Below are 23,179 nucleotides of genomic sequence, written 5' to 3'. Positions count from 1 at the left end.
TAAGCATGGGCACATGCTGCCACTCTGGAAGCTGAGAGATGAGGCAGATAACTGTTCTGAACAACTCATACAGAGGTCCAGTGAAGCTGCCTTTAGTGAGACTTCAGATGATTCATGCTTTTTCTCATAATTAGAGAAGAGTAGCAGTGTGTTTGCTGTCCTTTAAGCTGCTGCAGGCTGTTGAGAGGCATACTCTAACTCTGTGGTACACTGTAGCACTATTTATTGGTCTCCTTTCTGTCTCTCTGAGCAAGTTAACCCTTGTTGCAACAAGGATTTGGCCAGCACTGTTCTGGTTGGTGTGAATATTGGTTTTTGTTAGTCCTAAACTGATTGAGGCTTTGCTGTACATCAAAGGGGCAGGCTAGTCAGATCAGTGCTCTGAGAAGCCAAGTCTTATGATGCTAGAAACTGCTTTTGGCATGCTTTCTCTTCCGTTATTTGGGAACCCCTGCTTCTTTTGCATCACATCTGATTAGTAGGTGTCCTGTAACTTGGACACTTCCAGTGCAAGTTGCTAGAAAGGAGAATTTAGATTTGGAAAATCTGCTGATTAAAGATATGATTATTTTTTGATGGAAGAAATCCCTAATATGGGTAGTATTATTATGCCAGTATCAATGGGCGGGATGATTGAATAGCTGGTCTGTGTTCTGTTACTAGCCTAGCTGCATTCGGTTCCCTGCTCTAGTGCAGGCTTCTGTTGCCACCTTTAGCAAATCACCTGAAACATAGGCAGTTAGTCAGTCACCAGGACAACTGCCTGCAGTAGGTGACAAGAGGTAGCTTGAGCACTCACTCCCTCTTGCACTTCGGACAAAAATCAGTGTGAGGAAAGAGACAATGGTATGTCATCATTTGGTAAATTAAACATTTTTAGTCCTTTAATGATCACTCTTTAAGAAAGTGATTAATAGCAGTCAAAAGGATTTTCTTCGCATAGTATCTGTGTCAGTGAAACTGTCAGCTCTTACAATTCCTTAAAGGATCTATACCTTGCTTATTTTAAAATAAGGCTGTTGGAAAACTTGTTCTGAAGTTGGGGAATGTACTGTCTTTTGCTCTAAAACTAACGAAACAGGATTCTGGTTTGCAAACTAGGAGATAGCCTAGATCCTGTACATGTGAGATTGCAGGAAAGTCTGGTTTTGTTGCAGTGAATCTGTGTTAGGGATTTGGTTCTCAGTATTTGTTTTCAAGTAGTGTATGCTCCTGTTTTTCCTCTGAATGTATGAAGTATTTGGTCTGTAACCCTTTTTGCCTCACAGTATTGGGTTGTTATGAAATGTCGTCAACCACAGAAGGAAGATGCATTGCAAATTAACAACTTTAGGATAAGAGTTAAGGCAAATATGTTCTTTCATCTGTATGTTACCAAATATGACCACAAAAAGGATAAACTAATGGGCCTCATTTTGGTGTTGGAGCATAAGTTATGTGTTTGGTAGATAATTTATTCACATAACTTCTGTAGAGCTGTTCTGGGACTCCTGGAATAACAGCCAGTTACAACTTATTTTTAGTATAAAAGTAATTAGGTCTTTGTTCTAGTAATATTTTGTTAACATGCTGCAACATGATGAAGTTATTGGCTTAATAAAAATACTGTATCAAAAATGCCTGACGTTCCGGTGGAACTTGCAAAATACAACCATAGACAGAAAAGACACAATTCTGACTTCCTGGACAGACACATTATTGTGTTGTATTTGACTCTTACTGAGCTGTGTAAGGAAAGAAATATAAATTGATTAACAATTACTGCTACAGTGAAATGAGTTTCTATAGCAACAACGCAACACAGGGTACTATTATTCAGTCTGCTTTTCTGTAACAGATAATTTTTTCTTACAAGCGGTGAATTCGCTCTGTTGGAATAAAACATTGCTTTGTTATAGCAACAGATAATCCTGAGCTCTTGTGCTTTTTTTTTTTATTTTATAAATAACTTTTCCTCCTCTTATGTGCTGAAAGGGGGGTGGGGAAACACTCCTTACTACTTGTCTGTATGTTATTTAGTATAATGGAGTTATACTGGATGTGTCACTATGCAGTATGAATTTATACTTCATTTCTATTTGTTGACAAGACTGTAAGCAACTATGAACTTGCTCTAGTTTGATAAGAATGATCGTATGATAACTTGCAAATTTCAAGTAAATCAACTAATAGTTACATCTTAATGAACCAAATAGCTATATTGATTCTTTGCATCAACTAGTGTTTGAGTTTTGTTGTGTGTATATGCAAATAGATTTTTTTTATACTTGTGAATGCCCTTAGAGAAAGGGACGTTCTACTTTAAGCTTCTGTTAAGATTGGAGCTAAGTGTATTGTCAAGGGACTGCTTTTTTTTTTTTGCTTTTTTTTTTTTTTGCACCATAAAACACACTTTTAAAGCCAACAGCTTTTGAGCGTTCTTGTATCTTGGTATTTTTGAAGTTAGAACAGATGTGATTTGAACAGCTTCAGTTATGCAGCTAGAGTGGTCTTAGTCTTTGAAATTAATTTTGTGTAAAGTACTTTAAGAAAAGTTTGATTTGGATATGTGATCACTTGAATGAAACAGCAAAAATAACTGTTCTGTCTCCAGAAAGCTGTCAAGCCATATATACACAGTCTACCTCAAAGGACTGTAAATCCATAGTATACTGGCACTATCAATAGTTGTGTATATATTGTTAAACTGCTTTTTATTTTATTTATTTATTTATTTTTTTTTTTGATCCTCTGAGAGAACTCTACTAATGTTTTAGAGAAGAGAAGAATAAGGCTCAAAGCTAAAGTGAAAGTAATGACTTGGACCAAGGCTTTGAAGGTGTGACTGTCTGGAACGGTAGCCAAACAGGTCAGGTAACTTTTGTGTGTGCGTGGGGAGGAGATGGACAAGTCAGAGATGACACTATCATTAAGTCAAGCAATGTTTTCAGGTTGCTCCAAGTTTGGGCGTGAGCATCTAAATAGCAGTCTGCCTGCTCTAATTTAAATGAGTGTCACCTTTAATAGTTATAATTTTCTAACCAGTTTTTCTTAGAGATGAGCCACTTTAAACCATTTGCCAGTGAAAGTAACCAAGTGTTTAACAAGTGTGCCAACTGAGCCAGTGAACCGAATGAGCACGCTTGCTGAATTGTACCAGCATGTTGTTTTAGTAGGAATCCACTTGAGATTTACATACCTATTTTCCTTGATTTGTTTCTTACACCTAGTGCATATCTTATCTTTGTTCAGCTCGTCTGTGTCATGCCTCATTCAGCATTAAAAACAAGTGAGGAAGGACTGACTGTAAGTGTAGACAACTGTGACTAGACTGTAGGAGTAAGAGGAAGTGAAAGGATCCATTGGAGGATAAGGAGCAAGAATGCGATCAGAAAAATAACTATTCCCGTTTCACTGTAGAGGTACGAATCTGTTATAACCTGCTAGATTGTAACCCTTCAGAAAGGAGTTACGGTTAGCTACGCATAAATCTTAGGTGAACCTTGCAGAACTTAATTACGATGTCATCAAGGAAAGATGCAATTGTTACAGTGTACTTAATTGTCTCGATTCCCCAAAAGTGAAGAGACTAAAATATGTGCTTCAGTGCATTCCAAACTGTATGTAAGGTGATATATCTCTTTATATGGTGATAGTCCATAAGCAGTATTACAGCATGAGCTTCATTCAACACGTGCAGGTATTCAGTATGTTCTCTACTATTCTGAAGTGAATTGCTTTTTAATTCACCATGTTTTTAACAGTGAACATTTCTGCTAAAAACCCTCTGACTGCCTGTAAGGCAGGCAGGTATTTTCTTCAGGCTTTTCCTCCATTATATTTAGGTAGAGAAAACACGCGACAGTGCTAATCTTAAACAAACAAACCCACAGTGCTGAGTACATGAAAAAGAATTAGAGAGAAGATTTGTTTGTAATGGTATCTGTAATGGTTTATTTGTTTGTAATTGTATAAAACTGAGAAGAATTCTCATCTGTTTAGTTTCTTTCAGCTTTAGCTTTTGAAATTCTGAGGAAGGAAGATTTCTATATTAGATTTTTTTTTCTTATATAAAATAAAGCATCGTCTCTCTGCATTGTAGTCTGAGGAAAAGTGTTAATGTATAATGCTTTTTATATAAACAGCTTTATTTGAAGTTCAGGTTCTCAACCTTTCTAGTCTAATACTCTGGCAGTAAGGGAGGATTGGAACCATCATTATTTAGTTTCAAAATTCACTGTCTGGGTATTGAAGGTCTCCTCTGCACTAATATCTCAAACAGTTTATATGTCATTAATAATGTGTTCAAACATATCACATATGTACTTGTCCAAACTGGCAACTTTAGAGAAAACTGCCAAATATGGTGGAAGTGCTCAAATAGATATAGTAGATATTTTACCTGAGGGAGGTCTAGTACCTTAAACTTATTGTGCTCTAAAATGAGAGAGAATCAAAACACTTAGTTTCCAATTTCTTATTTATTTTTATATATCTTGCTGACTACAGGAATTGTGACAGCTGTTGAAGGAGGACTTCTGGTTGAGCTCTTCTTCTAGGAATGTTTTTAGAAATGCTTAATGTTTTCATTGGTGACCTTTGGACAAAGAAGTAAGATCACATACAGAATCACAAAATTCTCTTAATAAATTTGGAAGGCATCACTGTTCATAATCAGAATATTAAATGGAGAAACAAGCTGATATCAGAATAACAGGTGAGGTGAAACTTCATTGGGAAAGTGTGTACTTGAGTAGTTCTTGCTTCAGCCTGAAAACTTTTAGAAGAGGATAACCAGAGTGTGATGCTGATTACAAGCTGAGCCAGTTCGTGGTGCAGCTGTTAAGGGCAGGAGATGAATGCAGTTCTAAGATGTATCAAATGAAGCTTACCAGGAGAAATAGGGGAGTGTCTTTAGTGCCACTAAAGAGATGTCTTTAATATTGTGTAAAATTCTGGTTGCTCATGTTGATGAAGGTGAATTCACTAGGATTAGGAAAAGATAGCATCTAATGTAAAGTTGGAGGAGGAAGAAGAGTGTGATTTTTTAACTAGCCTAGCAGAGCAATCACTCTTTCTTTCCTTTCATTCTCTGAACACCTTAGAAGTGTGGAAAGTGTGAAGCACATACAAGAATAAACAGGTAAAAAAAATTGGCCAGTAACATTGTTGCTTACAGTAGTTGAGATCCTGCCTAAAACTTCTTGCAGACTGGGATATTACCCAGTGACAGTGCTGGTAGCATTTTGTGTTCTTTTTGGATAGTCGTATCCAGTTAGCTCTATAAAGGGATCTTATGTTGGTATGAGCACACATACAGCAAAACCATTCCTAAGTTAGTGCCTTTTTGGCAATGTGTTTTGTCTGTGTGTCATTTAGGATTTCTGGGAGAACAACCTGAATGTTCTTAAGTCTGTCCTGACTCTTTTGCCATGAATTACAGGAGAGCTGTGACTTTTTGAGTACCTGAGAATAGGGTGGTGAATTGTGGGCAAATAGTGAAAACTTAACATGAGAAATCTTTAACCTATGTATTTAGTACGATGCCACTGGTTTACTGACTTCAGGGAAACATTAGATGTACTTCTTGATTTGTGTTCCTTGACAAGGTGGCAAGTCCACCTGAAAGTGCTGTGAAACACAGGTGAGGTTCTGGGGTCAGAGGAGGAACCAAGTTAGAGACACCATCTGGGTAGGACCACTGGTTAATTGCATGATGAATTTGTTTGGGGAAAAGGCAATGTGGGCTATAAAACTGAGGTAGCATGTTTGTTTTGTGATATGGATGCTGCCTCTGAAATTGTACAAGAGATGTAGAAGAAGTTTCTATGTAGAAGTAGGGTGCTGTGGGGCTGTAGCTGCAGCTGGCTGCAATTTCAGGAGTATAATTTAGCTGCATTTAGGAATGCAGCTAGCTTGATGCAAAAGCTTTCTGTATTGTGGTATGGATAGCATCAGTATTAAAACTGTGACAATTGTGAAATCTGTGTCAAGTTCATTCTTACGTGTTGACCACAGTATTGAACTGAGTACCAATAACTTGTCTAAAATTTCTTCTCTGTCAGTATGCAGATCTAAGACGATTACCTGAGCTGCTTCCTGAATTATGTAAACTAGTGTCTGGAAGTATATTATTTTGAAGAGGTCAGGATCACTGTATTCAAATGTTGGATGACTTTTTTTTTTTTTAGTCTGTTAATGTTTTAGGTGCCTCTCTGTTAATTTCTCCCACAAAGACAGAGTTGACACAAAACAAAAAGCTTGCATGGTGAAGTTCAGAAGTACTTTTACACATGCTGAGAGCCAGTCATTTTCCCTCAAGTTGGGAAAAGAAGGAGAGAGGAGAGAAAGGGGGAATAAATAGTACAAAATTTTCCCTAAATGAGTGGAGGACACTGCCAGATCTTCCATGAATCCCAATTATGCAAAACTTACTCTTAATTCAGAAAAATCCTGCTCTTTGGCCGGCCCTGCTGTAAGCTATAGCTAATAGTTGAACAGCTGTATAATGAAAATACTGTAGTGTACGAGGTTACAGACTCTACTGGAAGTACAGAACAGATTTTAAGAAGAGGCAGAGCATTTCATTCGAAAGCTTCTTAGAGCTTAGCCAGATACAAAGAATGAAGAAATTATAGTTGGATTTGTATGATTGTCAGTATCTCTGTGGTACCTGGCAGGGCTATACCTCACTGGCTTTCAGATCCAGATGGGAAAATGGAATGCCAGATACTGAGATGCTGGAGCCAGTAAAGCCCAGTGAAAAGATGGAAGTACAGCTGACCCAGCATGCTCTTTCCACAGTATCTGCAATGTTTTATAGTAATTACATATCAGTAGTTTTCTAAGCAAGCTACAGGGTTTTTTGTTGTTGTTTGTTTGAGATTTTCTTGGAAACAGTTTTCCTTATTGTAAGTCTGCTTTTGTGTAACATGCCTTAAAGATCAGATTTTCTCCTGTCTTTAACCATAAGCGGAGTAAAGGATTAGAGTTTCTTGAATAGTAGTATTAGGTAGTAGTGGGTTCATTGACTTGATTTTAAAAAAAGGGGTTGGCTGGTCACCTTGTTTTATAATTATATGCAGCAGTGAGACTGAACCAACCAAGCAATCTGTTCTTGCAAATCTTTTTCATGATTTCTTCATCCGTTCTTTACTTTTATATACATTTTAGTACACTGTAAGATGTTAGATATAGTTTTCTGGGAATTAGGGAAGATTCCAGGAGCTTGCACAGATGTTTTCTTATTCATGATCCCATATTTGATCAGTGTTTGAAGAAAGATCTTTCTTCAAAATGGAAACTAAGAGAAGTTAACAACTGTGGCTTGGCTTAGCCCTACTAATATTATTTCTAAAACTTCAAGATAGCTGGTTACCTGGTCCCTCTTGTACTAGATGAATCAGAACATATGGACCATTTTTCATCAGATTAATCTTTAATATATGGAAACTTGGTCTTTTTCATTTAAATGCACTCTTCAAACAAGTTTTCCTTTCTACTACGATTGCAAAATCTTGATTCACAGGAGAGAAGGTTATATACTGTCAAACAGAGACTCTTTGCTCATTCTAGTGTAGCTCCTTGTATCTTGAATATACCTGCTTCCTCACGTCTGAGTGCGTTCTCTCTATTTAGTAGCTATTTATGCACATCTTTGCAATGGAGTTTCCCCATCCCCCCCATCTTAACAACAGAAAAACCTTGAGGTTTATAACACTAGATTTAAAGCAATTCCTTCGGTATGAGAATTGCTCAGTTTACTCACTGGAATACAGTAAGATGTTAATGTGCCTTGATCACTATGCAACACTAAACAGTTAAACAGAATTTCAAGTAGAGGCTCAGCCTGCTTGGTTACCATGGCAAACACAGTAGGAAGTTCATGCCAAAGTTTGGAAACTAAGATACACAGAAGAAAACTTCCAAACTGAAATAGTCACTGTGGAGAATAAATGTAATCAACGTTATCTGAGCCCCTTTTGCAAAGAATTCTGCTTTAAAAATCCCATTTTTTGTCAAGCCAACATTAATTCTCAATTCTGAATTTTTATATAAAGCAGGCAGTAGGTGCACACAGGGAAAGGTGAAATTCTTTGTTTGCTTGCCCTCTAACTGTAAGGACATTCAGTGACTAGAATAGCCTCTTCGAGCCAGATAAATTACTTCAGTACAGTAATCTAGGTTTATGTATTTTGTGTGCCACATCTTTTAACAGATGTGCTCTCGATAGTTTTTTGTTTGTTTGTTTGTTTAATGACTCGTATATGTAAGAGCTCTTAAAATATTTAATTCACTTTCCCACAGTTGTTTGTCTTAAGGCTTGCTGACTGTAACAAATGAGGTCTGTATGTTGGGATCTTGATGGGATAATTTCCAGATTGATGAGTTCCCTATGTAATTAACAGTCTTTGAGCCTTCTATGAACACAGTATTTCTTAATATAGTTATGTCGGTATATTGTGGCTGAATCGGATATTTTTGCATCTGGCTTACTGTACAGTTTTCCATAGATATCACATGCAAATCGTACAGTTATTTTCTCTTTCTGAATTTAAATTAGTATGTATATTTACAGGTGTCTTTTCCAAAAATCTCATTCCCCCCAAAAGGGATGCAGTGTTATACAGTAAGAGGTCAACCTGTGACTTGAGAGAGACACTACTTCTAAAAATTTCCTGAAAACTGAGGCTAGAGTCATAGTTTGGCATTGAGATTGTACACCCTTACCCTAAGATGTAACTCAACCTCATCACTTTCTGCAGCGCGTAATCTGGATGGGTGATTCTGTTAGGTTGTTGGAGTTTACGGGAAAGCAGTCTGGGATATTGCTGAGAAACTGCCATTAATCTGCCTCTGCCTCTAGCGCAGGGTGCGTTGGGAAGGAAGACTTGCTTTTGTGGTAACCAGCAAGCGGTTGTGTTGGAACATGAAGCGTTAGAGGTGATGGAACAAACTTTTTAAAATTAGTATTAGGCTGAAATGGTGTTTTCAGGAGTTTCGAGAAGTCTAAGTATGAAGAGCCTGATCTGCAGACTTGTTACAAATAGTAATTTATATTGAATTACAGGTTAGTTCGGGCTTTTTGCTGAGGTTTTAAAATAAGATTCAAGGACCACTTAATAATTAACACAAAAGCAGAATGTAAAAACAACTGGAAGATTATACTAGGGTATAATCAAAGGAAAAAAAGAAACTTGGAGGCTACTGGAGCAGTGATTTGTTGCCATGGATTAGGCACAGGAAATAAAACTTTAAATAGTTCGTTTTCATCCCAGTAAGTTAAATATGGTAACTCATAGTTCTGTGATGGATCCAAAACTTCTGGAAAAGAAATAAGGAGAAATGCAGCAGAAGTTGCAGATAGACTAATTTAAATAAATGTCAAGATGGGAGGCAATTGCAAGAAACCTGGGAGATGTAATTATGGCAGATGAATGAGCTGGAGTGTTCCCACTGATCTTTCAGTGGTACCCACTGGAGAAACATGCTTGTGTAGTGCTTCCAAACTGACTGGGGAAAAAAAAAAAGGGGGGGGAGGCTTGCTATAGAAGACTTGGTCTTAATTTAACAATACTTATGGGTCCCAATTTTTATTTACTGTAAGAAATCAAATGGAGAAGAATATTAGAGGAATGTAGTACATCATATTCCACGTATGAGTCAGTAGGTCCATCTGTAACTGTTCGTACAGGTCTAGAAAGGACTATTGCAAGAGAAGTGATGAAAATCATTATGGCAGCTGAAAACTTCTGTGGAAATACTGCAAAGGATGGGACTGCCTTTCGTAGTAAGCAGTGTAAGTGCTGTGTACGTAAGGAATATTAGACCCCATTGTCTCCTCCTGGGAACAAGACATCATTTAATAAAAATCTGAGTGGAACAAAATTCAGAAGTGATACTTTTTTTTTTCCCCACATATTTAACCTGACTGGAATAGGTTGCTTCAGTCATCTAGGCAAATAACAAGCAGAAGGCGTGTATTAGGAAGATCTGGTAATATCTGCCATTCTATGCAGTACTTACTGCAAACAAATCCTGCAAAGGGATATTAAATATCCATATCTGCAATTTAAATAATTCCTAGTAAGAACTCCAAGATGAAGGATAATACATGAATGCAACCAATTTCTTGAGCATATTTCTGGAACATGTTTATAACTAATGTTGAAGAAGTGGTAGTGGAGTTAAGTCTTGGATTGTGGTCCAATACTACAGTCCATGATACTGAAGTATTTGTATGCCATGACTTGTTAAATCCACATCTTAATTTTTAGTGAGGGAGAGACCACTAAAAAGGAGGAGGAAGATGTCTGCATTGCATGCAGAACATACATGATTCTGAATTGGGTTTCTGCTTGAGAGGGTTTTATCCAAAAGGCTGAATTACAGCTGAACCAAAATTCTGTAGACCAGCCACTGGGAAGAGACTAGAATACATATATAACACCTTCTTTTCCCTTTCTTTCTCTCTCTCTCTCTCTCTTCTTCTTCTTCTTTTTTTTTTTTTTAAGGCAATTAATTGCTTAAACCAAAATAGAACATCTAATTCAGTTCATGTCTGTTGGGAGTGTGTGATACAGGGACTATATTCGGAGCTGTTTGAGTCTGACCAGCCTGTTTACAGATTTAGTGTGGCCAAGCACATATGGCTGAAACCAGAGTCTTACTTTTTGTCTCAATTGATCATGCTGTTAATTGGCACTCACAATAAGGTGAACACTGCAAAAGGAACGTACAGGCTATGAAATAGTGGGGGGGGGTTGTTTTTTTTTTTTACTGCAGTTCATATTTACAATTACTGCAGTTCATGTGATGTTTTGCTTGTGTTCTTCATATAAACTAGTTAAGCTAATGTGAAGAATACAGTGTACATCTGGCAAATCTGAAGGAATAGTTTCAGTCCTTCTAATGTTCTGTGTGTATTAAGATGATGTATGTAGGGATACGTAGATAAGGTTTGATCTCAATAGCTGGTCTTCAGTGTGGATTTATAAGTGACTGATTAGATGCTCAAGAAAAAGTTAACTCTTGTGCCCTTTCTGTATCACACAGTAAAGCTATATTGTGCAAAGTGCAAGTGAAAGGATTGAAGTGCTTTTAGGGAGGAAAGTGACAGACTGTCATCTGCAGGTAGAATAAAAATTAACTTTGTTAAATATATAGAAACAAACACAGTTTGAAAAGTGAGGTTGAAGTGGCAAGTCAGTCCCTGAAATTTTAGTTATTTGATTACAGTGCAGCTAGAGATTGCTTGAATTACTTGGAGAACCTTCCCGGAGTAGAGAGACAGGTCTCTTCCTTTTAGAGCGGCCAAGCACTGCTGGCGAGGCTCTTTGGGCCTGAGCAGAACGAGGAGCAGTACTGGGGGCTGTGGTCGGTTCAGAGCTGACACGTTGGGTCTCACCTGGCTGTAGGAATAGCGCTGTCACTGGTTGTACTTGCTGGTCTGCCAGTCAAAAGAAGCAGTGTTGGCTCAAGTGTGAATTTTGCCAAATGAGTAGCAGGGCTGAATTGAAAACGCTTTAAATTTCTAAGGGAACAATTTAAATGACTCGAGACCTCTGTGGGGTTGAGAGGGATACAAGCAGCAGCAGCAGCTCAAGAGACAGAGCGGGTATTTTTTTTTGTGGGGGAGGTTCAGAACTTTGTTTCAATTTCCCTTAACCTCCTTGGCCTTCAGTAGCTCAAATGTGTAAATGTTCCTGTCCTACTTTAATGCCCTTTGTCCAATTTTAAAGGGAGACAAAGGGTAAATTGATTGTGTATGCGCCTGTGAAGTGAATGGGGATTTGCAAACAAAATAGAGTTTTTCTTTTTTGGGGAAACTGCTGTCCTGTTTTTTTGTACTCGTGTTAAATTAAAATTGACTACCTTTTCTGAGTTGTCAGTAGACTAGCGCTTTTACTTTAAACAGATCAGTACGTTCTACTGGGGTATACTTTACACAGATGAATAATTTGGTTTATATCCTTAATAAAGTGCAGTTAATACTGCTATGGTAAGCTGTAAATCGGACATTCCTCATGCACATTCTTTATGGTGTTCATTTCCACTCAATCTAAACCTTCCTTAATCTTGCCAGTCATATAAGCATTGGTCCAGTTAATACTGTGTGGGTTCACTTCAAACTATTATGTGCTCTTTGCTCTGTTTGAATGCTTAGAAAAATTCTTTCAGAAACACAGAATATGATAATTTTATTAGGCCCTCTGGAAAAATTAAATCAGTCTTTGCGTAAAGATGGATTTATGTCCATTTGACTGGAGTGAAGCTTTTATGACCACATATATTACAATAATTGCCTGCTTTATGAATAAATGCTGAAATACTGTTAAGTAATGCTTTTTTCCTTTCAAAAGCCATGTATGTCTTGTATGACCCTGGCCCCAAGTGGAAATTAAATCTAGAAGGGAGAAGAATATCAAGTAGCTTTGCAAATTTTCATGTGGTTTTGTACGAAAATGATATTTAAGACTGTTATGGATGAACTGAGTGAAACAAAAAAAAAAAAATATAGGTTGAATAAAATTACTTGGTGTCCCTGTTTTACTAACAGAGCTGTTCTTATACAGTATCCTAGAAACTCTGTCACATGCCTGAAGTGTTCCTGTTCAGCATTTAGTCAAATGCTTTATAACTTATAAAAAGCTTGTGTGAAGATACAGGAACCTGTTTATGAGAACAATATAGTTCAGGAAGGCAGATGTTCTGTCTAGTGGAAATAAATCTTGAAATTCTTTGCTGGAAGTGGGTATAAATACAAATTACTTTGTACTTTAAGTGAAGTCATTCAAAATATGTATGCATTAGAAAAAAATACAGTAGAAAGTTTGTCCTTGTCACTGAAGAAAAGAAAAAAAAAAAAAAAAAAAGATTATGCCTGCAAGCTCAGGATCTTCAAATTTTTGAAACTAAAAGGGACACAAATTAGGAGCTGCACTTTCTAGAAACTTTCTAGGGAAAGGACATTTCATAGAGAACTAGCTTAATGGAGGCAGCATGTTAGAGAGGCAGATTCGTTTCCCTGCCTGCTGATTGTTTTTCTTCCCAGTTTCTTAGTTTTCAGTTTTGGAATTCTTGCTGTCTACTGCAGCTTGCAGCACTGTCTCCTAGGTTCTCTTGCCTTGGATTAGAGATGAAAAGGGGAGGTGAATGTGTGGGCTGGCTTCTGGTCTTCGCTGGTTCTTACACTTCGTGTGTTAATTGGCAGCAGACTGTCCAGAATTAATTGTGCTGTTTTGAATGTTCGGCTATTGGTGCTCCACTTTGCAGAATTAAAAGTTTAGACAAATCTTAAAATCAAAACTCAGAATGAAGTAGTGGTTTTCTTGAGTTGATGAATGTGAATTTTATATAAAGCTGCTATGTTGAATGTAATACTGCAGAATAAAGAGAGTTAAATTTCCCTGGCATTAATGGCCTTGCAAAGCTCAGGAAACACTTAAAACTAGTGTATATTTACACATAAAACATCACTTATGCAACCCTTAAAGCTGAGGAAATCTCTCAGGTGTGGAAAAAGCAGCTCAACTGTCCTTACGTTTATGAAACCTATTGCAACTGTGTATAAGTAGTAGAACTTTACAAATGGTGATTGTTTGCTGACTTTGATTTTTATAGAGTCCTGAATAGGATTTATACTCTTCTTGTTTATACAGTGTTCCTAGAAGTTTTCAAACTAGTTCTTAATTTTTTTCCAGGGGCTTCTGAAGTGGTCCTGAATGTGTGTTCAATTGAACATTTTATACACTACCTGAAGGATTAATATTGAATCTGAAGAGATGCTATGATTGCTATTATATCTTGCCAGACTTAAAAGGGTTTCAGAAAAGTCACCTTTCTACCAAGAAAGCTGAGGTCCTTTAGCCACTGATCTGTCAGCTTACATGCAGCTATATTTGTGGAATCCAGTTTAGTAGTGACTGGCTAGGGCATAGTCAACTGTACTGAACAGTGTTTTATTATGGCTTTAGAGTTGCTGGACTCTTTACATGACTTCCAGGTGTGTATATCCTGAAATTAAGCAGAACTTTGCTCTGCATCAGTGTTCTTTGTAGGGAAAGTCCCCTGACTTGTCCCTGTAGTTTTCTTCCTGCTTGAAGTTCATTGAAGGCATAAATCAGAGCTGTTAATTAAAGTAAGCTGGGAGCTCTGTGTTGCTGCTGATTTGGTTGGCCCTAAGCTGAGGATCCTGGGATGATCCAGCTTGGAAGAGACCTCTGAAAGTTGCTAGTCCAACCTCCTGCTCAAAGCAGGGTCAACTGTGAGGTCAGATCAGCTTGAAGCAACAATGAAATAAGTAAAAGTGATTCTCTTGTTAATATTTACTGAGCTGTGTTTGGGCTCTACAAAAAGACTCTGGAAATCTACTTCTTTGATACTGAAGTAGTCACAGGAATTTCCAGCGCAAAGTGTTGAAGCTAGCATTTCTGGCAGAAGCACTCTTTGCCACTGAGCAGAGTCCACCAGAAAACTCTACATGGGGTAAGTGAACCTTCTTACAATGGGTCAACCATGTTCCACAACTTTGTCCTTCAGCTAGCCCTGCAGGAATGAGAGGGAGAGCAGCGCAGGCATGGTGGAACAAGCAAGCTGTAAGGGGCCTCCCAGACCACCAGTTCTGTTTTCTCTGTCCTTGCTAATATGCTGGGCATAACAGGTTCTGCGGTGTTCACTAGGGGATTCTGTGAGACAAAGTGCTGCAGTAAGGATTACTTGGCCTCCTTTTTCAGATAGGGTTTAAGGAGCATCTGTAAAGTTCAATAAAGTTCACTTACTAATAGTCACAAGAGTCGATTTCTCATGCTGTTTGTATAGTGTTTTAACAAGTGCAGCTTTCTCAGATTATTCTGGTTATAGACCAGGGACCATTAAATCCCTGAACAGCATGGTATTGAAGAGGTATCAAGCTACAGATAATAATTTAAGACTTCAAAGCTCCAAAAATGCAGAAGAAATTGTCTTCAAAAGTGTAACATCTCAGTCCTTTATGTCTTCTCTTTACAGCGCCAGTGCAAAATATTCATGACCAGTCTGTAGTCTACAGTTCAAGATCACTTAATTCTCTGGACTAGGGAGATTCTCTTAAGAGGATTTTCAGAAGTAAATTTTTTATTAAATGTTTGCCCTAGCTTAAAGACCTAATATTCTCTCTTAATCTCACTTATTGCTACAGCTCACGGAAAGCCGGTCTCCAGGCAAACCTGATATTGAATAGTGTTAAGTATCTATAGGAAGGGATTGTCATGACTACAGTTGAAATAATCTGAGATAAATTAATAATAATTAAACAAAAAAACCTTCCTTCCCTTTCTGCTCTCATATTTTTTCAAGCTTGGAAGGAGATGTAGATTATATGGTATGTTTCAGAAAGCTGTAAATTTAAGTTAGCTAACGAAAAAATTCAGGAAAAGTTCACATCTGTCATAGAAGTGTGATTAAAGGCCATCTTGATATAATGTGGCTTACTGTTTGAGAAATAGTAGTATGAAACCTCTAAGTCTTGGATCAATAGCATATCAAAAGCATGAATCTTGGATAGAAATTAATCTGGCTTTGACTTTAGAATTATGCACAGTTACAGAACTAAGGTAATTGCGCATCCTAATCAGACCCTTGAAACATCAAAATCTGAAAACTTCAATATTTGCTCAGACTGAGGTAACTGCTTTTTGTTTTCTTCCTAGTGTCCAGGAACTTAAAACTGTGTTTATAATGTTCCACTCAACCATCTTCCTCCTGGAATTCATGCTTCAGGGAGGATGTGCAATTGCTAGTTCTGCCCTCCCCCCTCCCCCCCAGCTTCCTCAGCATGTGGTTTACAGATAATTTTGCTAAAAAAACGTTCTATAAGAGTTAACTAAATTGGAATGGAAGTCCCCAAAACAGTTGTACAATCTCTGTTTATTTCTGGAGAACGAATTAATCACAAAGAACTGAATAGTATTGCACGGTCAATTTTTCTTCTGGTGGAGCATAAGATTCTGTAGAGATTTTCAATCTGTTGGAGGACAGGACTTGGAAGCCGTTGGTGCCCAAGGTATACCAGTTTTGTTCAGCTGCATCGCTGCCTTTAGACAGGTTTTGAGTGAGATTCTGCTTGTTCTTGTTAACTGACTGAGTTCATAGTACCCGTTATTCCTTGTTGCTTTGTCCAAGGGGTACTTCAAATGCCACTCTGTTGGAATCTGAATGTTTGGAAAAAGGCCTGCTCAGAATTAGTAAACTGATTCAGAAAACTGTTTTAATGAAATATAATGGAAGGACAGACTGCTAGTGCAGCTATGAGTTGGCCTAAGTGCTATTACCAGTCTTGATTAGCTAAGATGTACTTTGACTTGCAGCACTTGAGCAAGGACTTAAGTTCATGTAGTTTCACTCCATTTCAAAGAACTGCTATCATCCTGACTCATCTGTGATGGATTAAGTTCCCCAAAGTGGACAAACTGGAATAGTTTTCTGTTCTGAATATTTTTCAGAAGAAGACTTTAAAGGAATAGGGACAGGAATCATGAGTACAACTTGCTACCAGCTCAAGTAGAGGCAAGGGTGCCTTATCCTGTGCATCCAGCCTCCGTGTTCTTTAACACTTAGTCCCAAGATCTTTCTTTTCTCTCTAAAGGTGCAACACTTTTTCTAAGAGGGGGACAGTTCCTAACACCTTGTTCAGTAAATCGTGTCAGATACTGGGATTTTGACAGTCACGGGCTCAGATTTCATGTAAAAACTCCTTACTGAGAATCAGTCTCCCGCAGAACCACTATAGGAAGTGGTTTTAATGATGAGCTAATGAAATGCTGATTCCCAGGAGCTATTGAATTTTCTGAGTAAGCATTTTTCTTATCAAAATACAATAGCAACTATAAATTGTGCAGAAACAGAGAAAGAAAATGGCTTCTAGTCCTTATGGCCGTTGGCCCTACCCTATCTTCTGGTGAAGAGGGAACATGACCAAAAGTACTCTCATGCTTGTGGATTTGACCATATCTCCAAGGGACAGCTATATCATAATCATAACTGAAAACACTAGCCGCATGTAAATAAAAAGCGGGACATCCCTGTCGGTAGAAGCCTAGCTTCTGATAATTCTGGGTTGAATTAATTTGCTTACTCTCCATTTAAGTTCAGACAGATTGTCACTGCCATCTGCCTCCCAGAGAACAGCTAGAACAAGCACAGTTAAGTCTGTGCCTAGGTTTTATTTATCAGAATTTCATGTCTTACTAGATCTGTTATCACACAATTTCAGAAGATGGGGAACCTTAGTCACACTAGAAGTTTATGAGACAACAAAAACAATAGTCAGTGATTATAAAACTCTAACCAGACGAAAGAGCAAGGTGGGTGTAGCTGCAATCTGAAGACCACCTCATTCTGTGCTGTTTGCCAGGGTAGTAAAGGTTCAGAAGGAGAAAACCCTGGGAATACTAGCAGTTTTCTGCTGGATGGGAGAGTCTCTGGTTCTCTAATTTCTCAGTGTGATTCAAGCTGAGTCCTATTTACTTTAAAAGAGATCTTTTTTTATGAGTTGAGTTCTTCCGAGAAACTTTTGTCCAGAGGACTTACCTTTAGTCTTGTAGGTGAAAGGAGGGAAACATGGTACCTTATTCAGCTTTGCATTTCTTTGAGGTACAGAGGGATGTATTTATTTCTGTAGAATGGTCTTCCAGATAGAAACGCTACCTCTATTTTGAGGATATCTCATGATATCACTTATTCTGCAGTGCTACAGGACAAGGGAATCTTGCATGATATATGAGATCTAATGCATGGCCTTTAGAGTTTGATCTTTCAGCTTTGAGTTAGAGATTTACACGTGTCTGTGGATACTTTCATAGGCACATGCCTTTTCCTCTGATGTCCCAGTAGAGCTGGCATTCTATTTGAGTTCTCCTTGAAGAGGTATTGCTAATAAACTTTTTTAGCTTATAATGGATCTCTAAGCTCTAGAGAATACCTTTTTAATCTGCTAACTTGAGAAGCTGGAGTACATAATCTCATTTTGGAGTTTTCAACCAGGAGGCCATACACTTGATTAAACTGGTTTATGATATATGCTGCAAAACATAAGTGTAAATTTAATACTGTTGAATATATACACTGATTACATGTAACCCATAGTTAAATTTGCCTTGGAAATGGCTCAGCTGACATGATTCGCTGTGTAGCTTGTTTTTTCTCCACTGACAGTTCTGGTTCTCATCTATAAAGATCCATGCACACCAACGGTTTGCTATTCTTTAAACTTCTGAGCACAAGATTTAATACATCAGAGTGGTTTTCTCTTATGTGATGTTTGTCCTCTTCCTCATACAAGTTATATTTCTTATATTACTGACCTGACTTTTCTCAGACTACAAATACTGAAAAAGCTCATATATCAAAATGAGAATCTGAGTCCCAATATTACAGTCTCATGTCTGTAATATTGAGTATCTGCAGCTTTCTAATTACAAGCTCTGATCCTTGTAAATAAGGAGTTAAAAATGTTGAACCTGATGCATGATCTTGCATATTAAATGTGTGGGTTTTAATCTCGAGATGATGAAAGATAAGGTGTCTGTGTTCAGAAGTAATGTGTAGATAAGCGTGGGTTACACAACTGAGAGAGAGCATTTTAGATTGCTTATCTATTGCTTTTGGTCCTTCTGACACTTCAGTGCCTTACTGTACAAATCTTCAGTTGCTTGTTGGTTCCTCTGTTTTGTTAGCACTTGTATTTTGTCTGAGCTGTATTTGGATTGTGTTCAGTAAATAAAATTGATCTACTGGCAATCCATAGAAATCTTTCTTCGTATAGAGTATTTTGATGTTTAAGTTGGTGTCAGAAGTGCAATTACTTTGTAGCTTAATGACTTAAAAATTTATTCTGTAATCACAGTATCAACATCCTGAGTCTATGTTCCTAGAAATGTCTTTCCTAGAACCCGGTCGATTATTTTTAAGCCTTTAAAACAAACAAACAGCTATTGAGACTAATCTCTGATTTTTGCTTTTTATAAAAGGATACACTTACATTACAAGGGTCAGGTGACTGCAAACATAATATTTTTAAATGGCAACTATCAAAACTGGTTGTACTTCGTATTCAGGAAGCTGTTGCTAGAGAAGTAGAAGGTATATTGCCTCTACAGGATGGAATGCCTCTCCTGGCAGGAGAAACCTGGGATTGGGTTGGTCTTGAAGACTCACTGCAGCCTTGGTTGCTGAATGGCTGTCACTGGTTTGTTATGTGATGTAATTGCAAAGGATAGGCAGATATAGTGTTTAGCAAAGTTGAAAAAACACACAAGTGTTATATAAAAAGATAAACTTGCTGAAGACACCTTTGATGTCTTCGATAAATACAAAGCTGCTTTTTAAAATAAGGTTTTGCAACTGCATTAATTGTTGCTGTGTACAAATTCATTTGCAAATAGAAATTGTTACATACACACATTGTAATAAACTGTCTTAATTCTGTTTGCTCTCTTTGCAGGCTGCGGACTTGAGTAAACCAATAGACAAAAGGATATACAAAGGAACACAACCTACATGTCATGACTTCAATCACTTAACAGCCACAGCAGAAAGTGTGTCTCTTCTAGTGGGCTTCTCTGCAGGCCAGGTCCAACTTATAGACCCTATTAAAAAAGAAACTAGCAAATTATTTAATGAGGAAGTAAGTAGAAGTCTTAATACTGTTGCATGCAAATGTATTTGATATTAAACATCCTAGATTCTCAAAGTTCTGTAGATGGCTTCCTTTGCTTATACAGCTCATTATTCAGTCATTACCTTTGCTTTTCAGCTGTTTCATTGATCTTAGGATACCTATACAAAAATGCTATTCATGTAGGAAGCTTCTGGCGATTTAAGGAAGAAAAGATTAGGTAATGCTGTAATAAAGCTAATGACAATTAACTGGTGGAAAAAGGGTCTGCGAATCTAAATATTGCTGTATACCCTTTGCAGTCAGTTGTTCCAGAGGTTCCTGGTTTCAAACCAGGAACAAACATTTGAGCATCTATATAACTAATATATTAAGCTCAAAATACTCTAGTATTTCTATGGAAAGGGTGTTAAAACAAATTGTCCATATTGAGGATTCCCAAGGGTTTGCTTGGGGAAGACTGTTTATTTAGGATATCAAGCTGAATGCTGCACGGGAAAAGCTGAAGGCTCATGAGGTCTTGGCAGTGTGACTTTCCTGAAAGAAACTCTGCACCTGATTTTTGCTGCTCTACAATAATAAAAGATTGAAGGGAGTACTGGGTGGGGAGGACATGACTTGTGCCAAGTTACAAGACAACTGGCTCTGATTATCTGATAGTATTGGTATTTTTAGCAGGGTAAGTGTCTGGATGCTAATGATGGAAGAGATCTGGTAACTGATACAACTTTGACAGTATTTTCTGCTGAGGATAAGCTGTGGGAATTTGGTTGGTTTTTGTTTTGTTTTTGTTTTACTCCTTTTTGTTTTTTCATCCAACTGCAGATAAATCACGAGAATGATCACAAAGAGCTTTGCAGGTTATGTTTTAGAAATCTCAAATCTGGATAAGACCTTTGCAGATGAAGTTGAGTCTTGCTTAGCTTTCAACCTGAGCAGGCACATCTTTCCCACCTCAGGGAAGATGTGTTGACATTCTCTGTCTTTGTGCAAAGAAGATTCAAGTATTGTTCTCAATGGGGATGTTTTATAATTAGATCTGCCTAATTCCTCCTCAGCTTTCTAAAAGTAGCTACAACTAGATCAGAAGAAGGGAGTTTTTCTTCTTTTCTAGCATTTCCCACCTGTTCTTTCTCTTTGCTGTTTGAATGGGAAACTGCTGGAGATTCTTTTAATTTTGCACTGAATGCCCTTTTTGGTAGAAACCATTGTATAAGTAGTTGAAACTTTCATTCTAGCATTTTCCTCAACACCCTTTCCCCCCTGCCCCCCCAAAGAAACAAACAACCCCCCCCCCTAAAAACAAAAAAACTTTGGCACTGGTGCAGCTTCACCATTGGGAGTGCTAGTCTGGATGTGAACAAGTCACTTGTGTAAGTACAGCTCTTATTTAATCTTGTTTTGATAGTAGCATAAATATTATAAGTAACTGGAGTTTAATATCACCAAGCAGTGCATACTCTTTTAGCTGAACTATAGTTACCTTGAGAAAAAACTCCTGCTAAAATACTTACATAAAGGTACAGCACATGTTTACATGCCCTGATTTTGTTTACTGTCTAGCTTCTGCAGTGTAAAGCTGCACTGGCGGGGGAGTGAATAGTTCTAGTGGTAGGCAACAAGTGCTGGAAGTACTGAGGCAACTTTGCATACTGTCTCTGTACTATAGCTAGAGTCACATCACTGTGATAGGGATACGTCTTGGACTCCTTGCTCGAAATTAAATAAGATGCTCTGTTTTTTACACAGCTAACAGAAGGATTTGCTCAGTACTGCCAAAACTACCAGCAGAGTAGATTGGAATTAAATGACAAATTCTTATTTCCTATGCTACTGTTAACTGCAATTACAACAAATTTTAAAACTTTTATATGTTTATTTTTAATCTGTCAGTTACAGTATAGAAACTTACCCTAGACATGTTTGGAAATTCTGAAATTAATAGGCTCATATCTAAAAGCTCTTTTAAGGAAGCATCAGTGAGCATTGATTTCTTTCCTTTTTTTTTTTTTTCTTTTTGTTTGTTTGAGTCAGCCTATTGGTTTTGAAATATGTTTAGAGTTTAGATAGTGTTTGAGAATAAACATACCTTCTATAGGCAAAACTGAGGTGGTCTAAAGGCAAGTTTTTGCCTCTTCTGACAAATTTTGCACTAGAGCTAGAATAATAGAGGTAAAAGAATTTGCCACCTGTCCTGTTAGTAATGGGGTGACTTAGGAAACCCAAAGCTGTTTTGACTGTCTCCTGTCATTGAAGCAATCAGGATAGCAGTTAATCACTGTGATTAGTGAAATAACCTGTTATGACACAGAAGGTTATGTCGAAGTTGCCTGAATTAAAGCTATTGTATTTTGACTTGTTACTCTTATTTATTTCAACCCTATTGATGTAGAAGACAATAGGGACTTGAAAGACTGAGTGAGTGATACTGTGTAGCTCCTGGCAGCCTCTAAAAATCAAGCAGTGTTTCTTCTAGTTGTGACAGAATAAAATTAGCGTTGTTTTCTTATACACATCAACAGCTAAGTATACCTTAGACTCAACTGTTTGCTGGCAATAGTCGGTTATCCTCAAGTTAGCCAGCTGAACTCTAAGTCTCCTTCATCTTGGCTTATTTTTTGTCTATGTCCTTTTTTTTTATTTAAACCATAGCCTTAAGCTGTGATTAAGGTATGGCTGCATTTTTTTCTTCTTTTTCTACTTGTGTTGCCAAAGCTGTTGGCCGGACCTTAATGTATATTCCTTGATTGCTTCATTTTTTTTTCATTCCTTTGTCCTATGCCTATAATTTTGTCCCTTCAAGCTTGTTCAAACATGACTACTGAGATAATCTTACTTTGCTTGTCTTCCTGACTGGTGACTGAAGTTCCTTCATTAACTGTTCTTTCACCAAGCTGAACACAAGCTTCTTATCCCAGCTGCTAAATCTCCAGCGATTAGCTTGATACTGCATTCAGTATTCATTATTGTAATGCCTCTGCCAGTGATACTAACTTCAAGTCTTGTTCTGCTGTGCTGCAGATGAGTACAAAGAGTCCCAGTTAAAAGCCTTTAAAACTTCAGAAATTCATAATTTCATAATTTTTACCTTCCTCTTGAATTTAAAGCACTCTTGGTTGAGAAGAGGGTGAGATGTGGTTGCATGCTACAGATCACTTTCAAGTATTATGATCTCTTAATTCTGCCTATTCTCTCTGTTGGAGCTAACTGGTTCTCATTGCATATTGCAATCTTTTGTTTTGCTCATAGCTTCTTTGAGGTAAAATGATCAGGTTTGGAGGATTTTTGTACAATACCTAATATCATGTAGTCCATGATTTTGCACTTAAAATGCCATTTCTGATATAAAGTTAATTCCTCTTGCAAGCAGAGGCTGTATGTCAGGTTGAGCTATTCTAGTAGAGTAGTCCACGAAATCTTGCTGTGTCCTATCAGTGATAGTTTCATAAGCAGAAGGCTATTGTTTCTAGCAGGCAAGCTGGTCCGATGCTCCCTGTTCTTATTCTCTTGGTGTGTAGAAGGTAACTTTCTGTCTAATATTTCTGG

At 37.6% G+C, this 23,179-nt stretch overlaps 1 protein-coding gene and 1 long non-coding RNA gene across 15 annotated transcripts in view; both read left to right on the top strand.

Annotated features, from left to right (window-relative positions):
• Positions 1-23,179, top strand: part of WDR20 (WD repeat domain 20) — a 49,404-nt gene that overhangs the window by 10,925 nt on the left and 15,300 nt on the right. For 10 of the 13 annotated variants that reach the window (XR_003255752.1, XR_003255750.1, XR_003255751.1 and 7 more), the window contains exon 2: positions 19,460-19,642. The exons of 1 other annotated variant lie outside the window; for it this stretch is intronic. Coding sequence is in view for 8 of the 12 variants with exons in the window: in XM_026079574.1 (XP_025935359.1) it covers positions 19,460-19,642 (183 nt within the window). In the remaining 4 variants the exon portion in view is untranslated. Of the gene's footprint in view, positions 1-19,459; positions 19,643-20,871; positions 21,007-23,179 lie in introns of those variants that run through there. 2 more of the 13 variants (XM_026079572.1, XM_026079575.1) reach the window with 2 other exon arrangements.
• Positions 2,742-9,750, top strand: LOC112972691. 2 transcript variants are annotated; one of them, XR_003255755.1, is made up of 3 exons: positions 2,742-2,848; positions 4,489-4,590; positions 9,674-9,750. It is a non-coding gene; the product is annotated as an uncharacterized LOC112972691 (long non-coding RNA). The 2 variants fall into 2 exon arrangements; XR_003255754.1 differs by lacking the exon at positions 2,742-2,848 and adding an exon at positions 3,254-3,401.

This window comes from Apteryx rowi, unplaced genomic scaffold (genome assembly GCF_003343035.1).
Source record: "Apteryx rowi isolate R43461 unplaced genomic scaffold, aptRow1 scaffold_5, whole genome shotgun sequence".
In the NCBI taxonomy this organism is placed as follows: Eukaryota; Metazoa; Chordata; class Aves; order Apterygiformes; family Apterygidae; genus Apteryx; species Apteryx rowi.
This window is presented reverse-complemented; position numbering and strand designations above follow the sequence as displayed.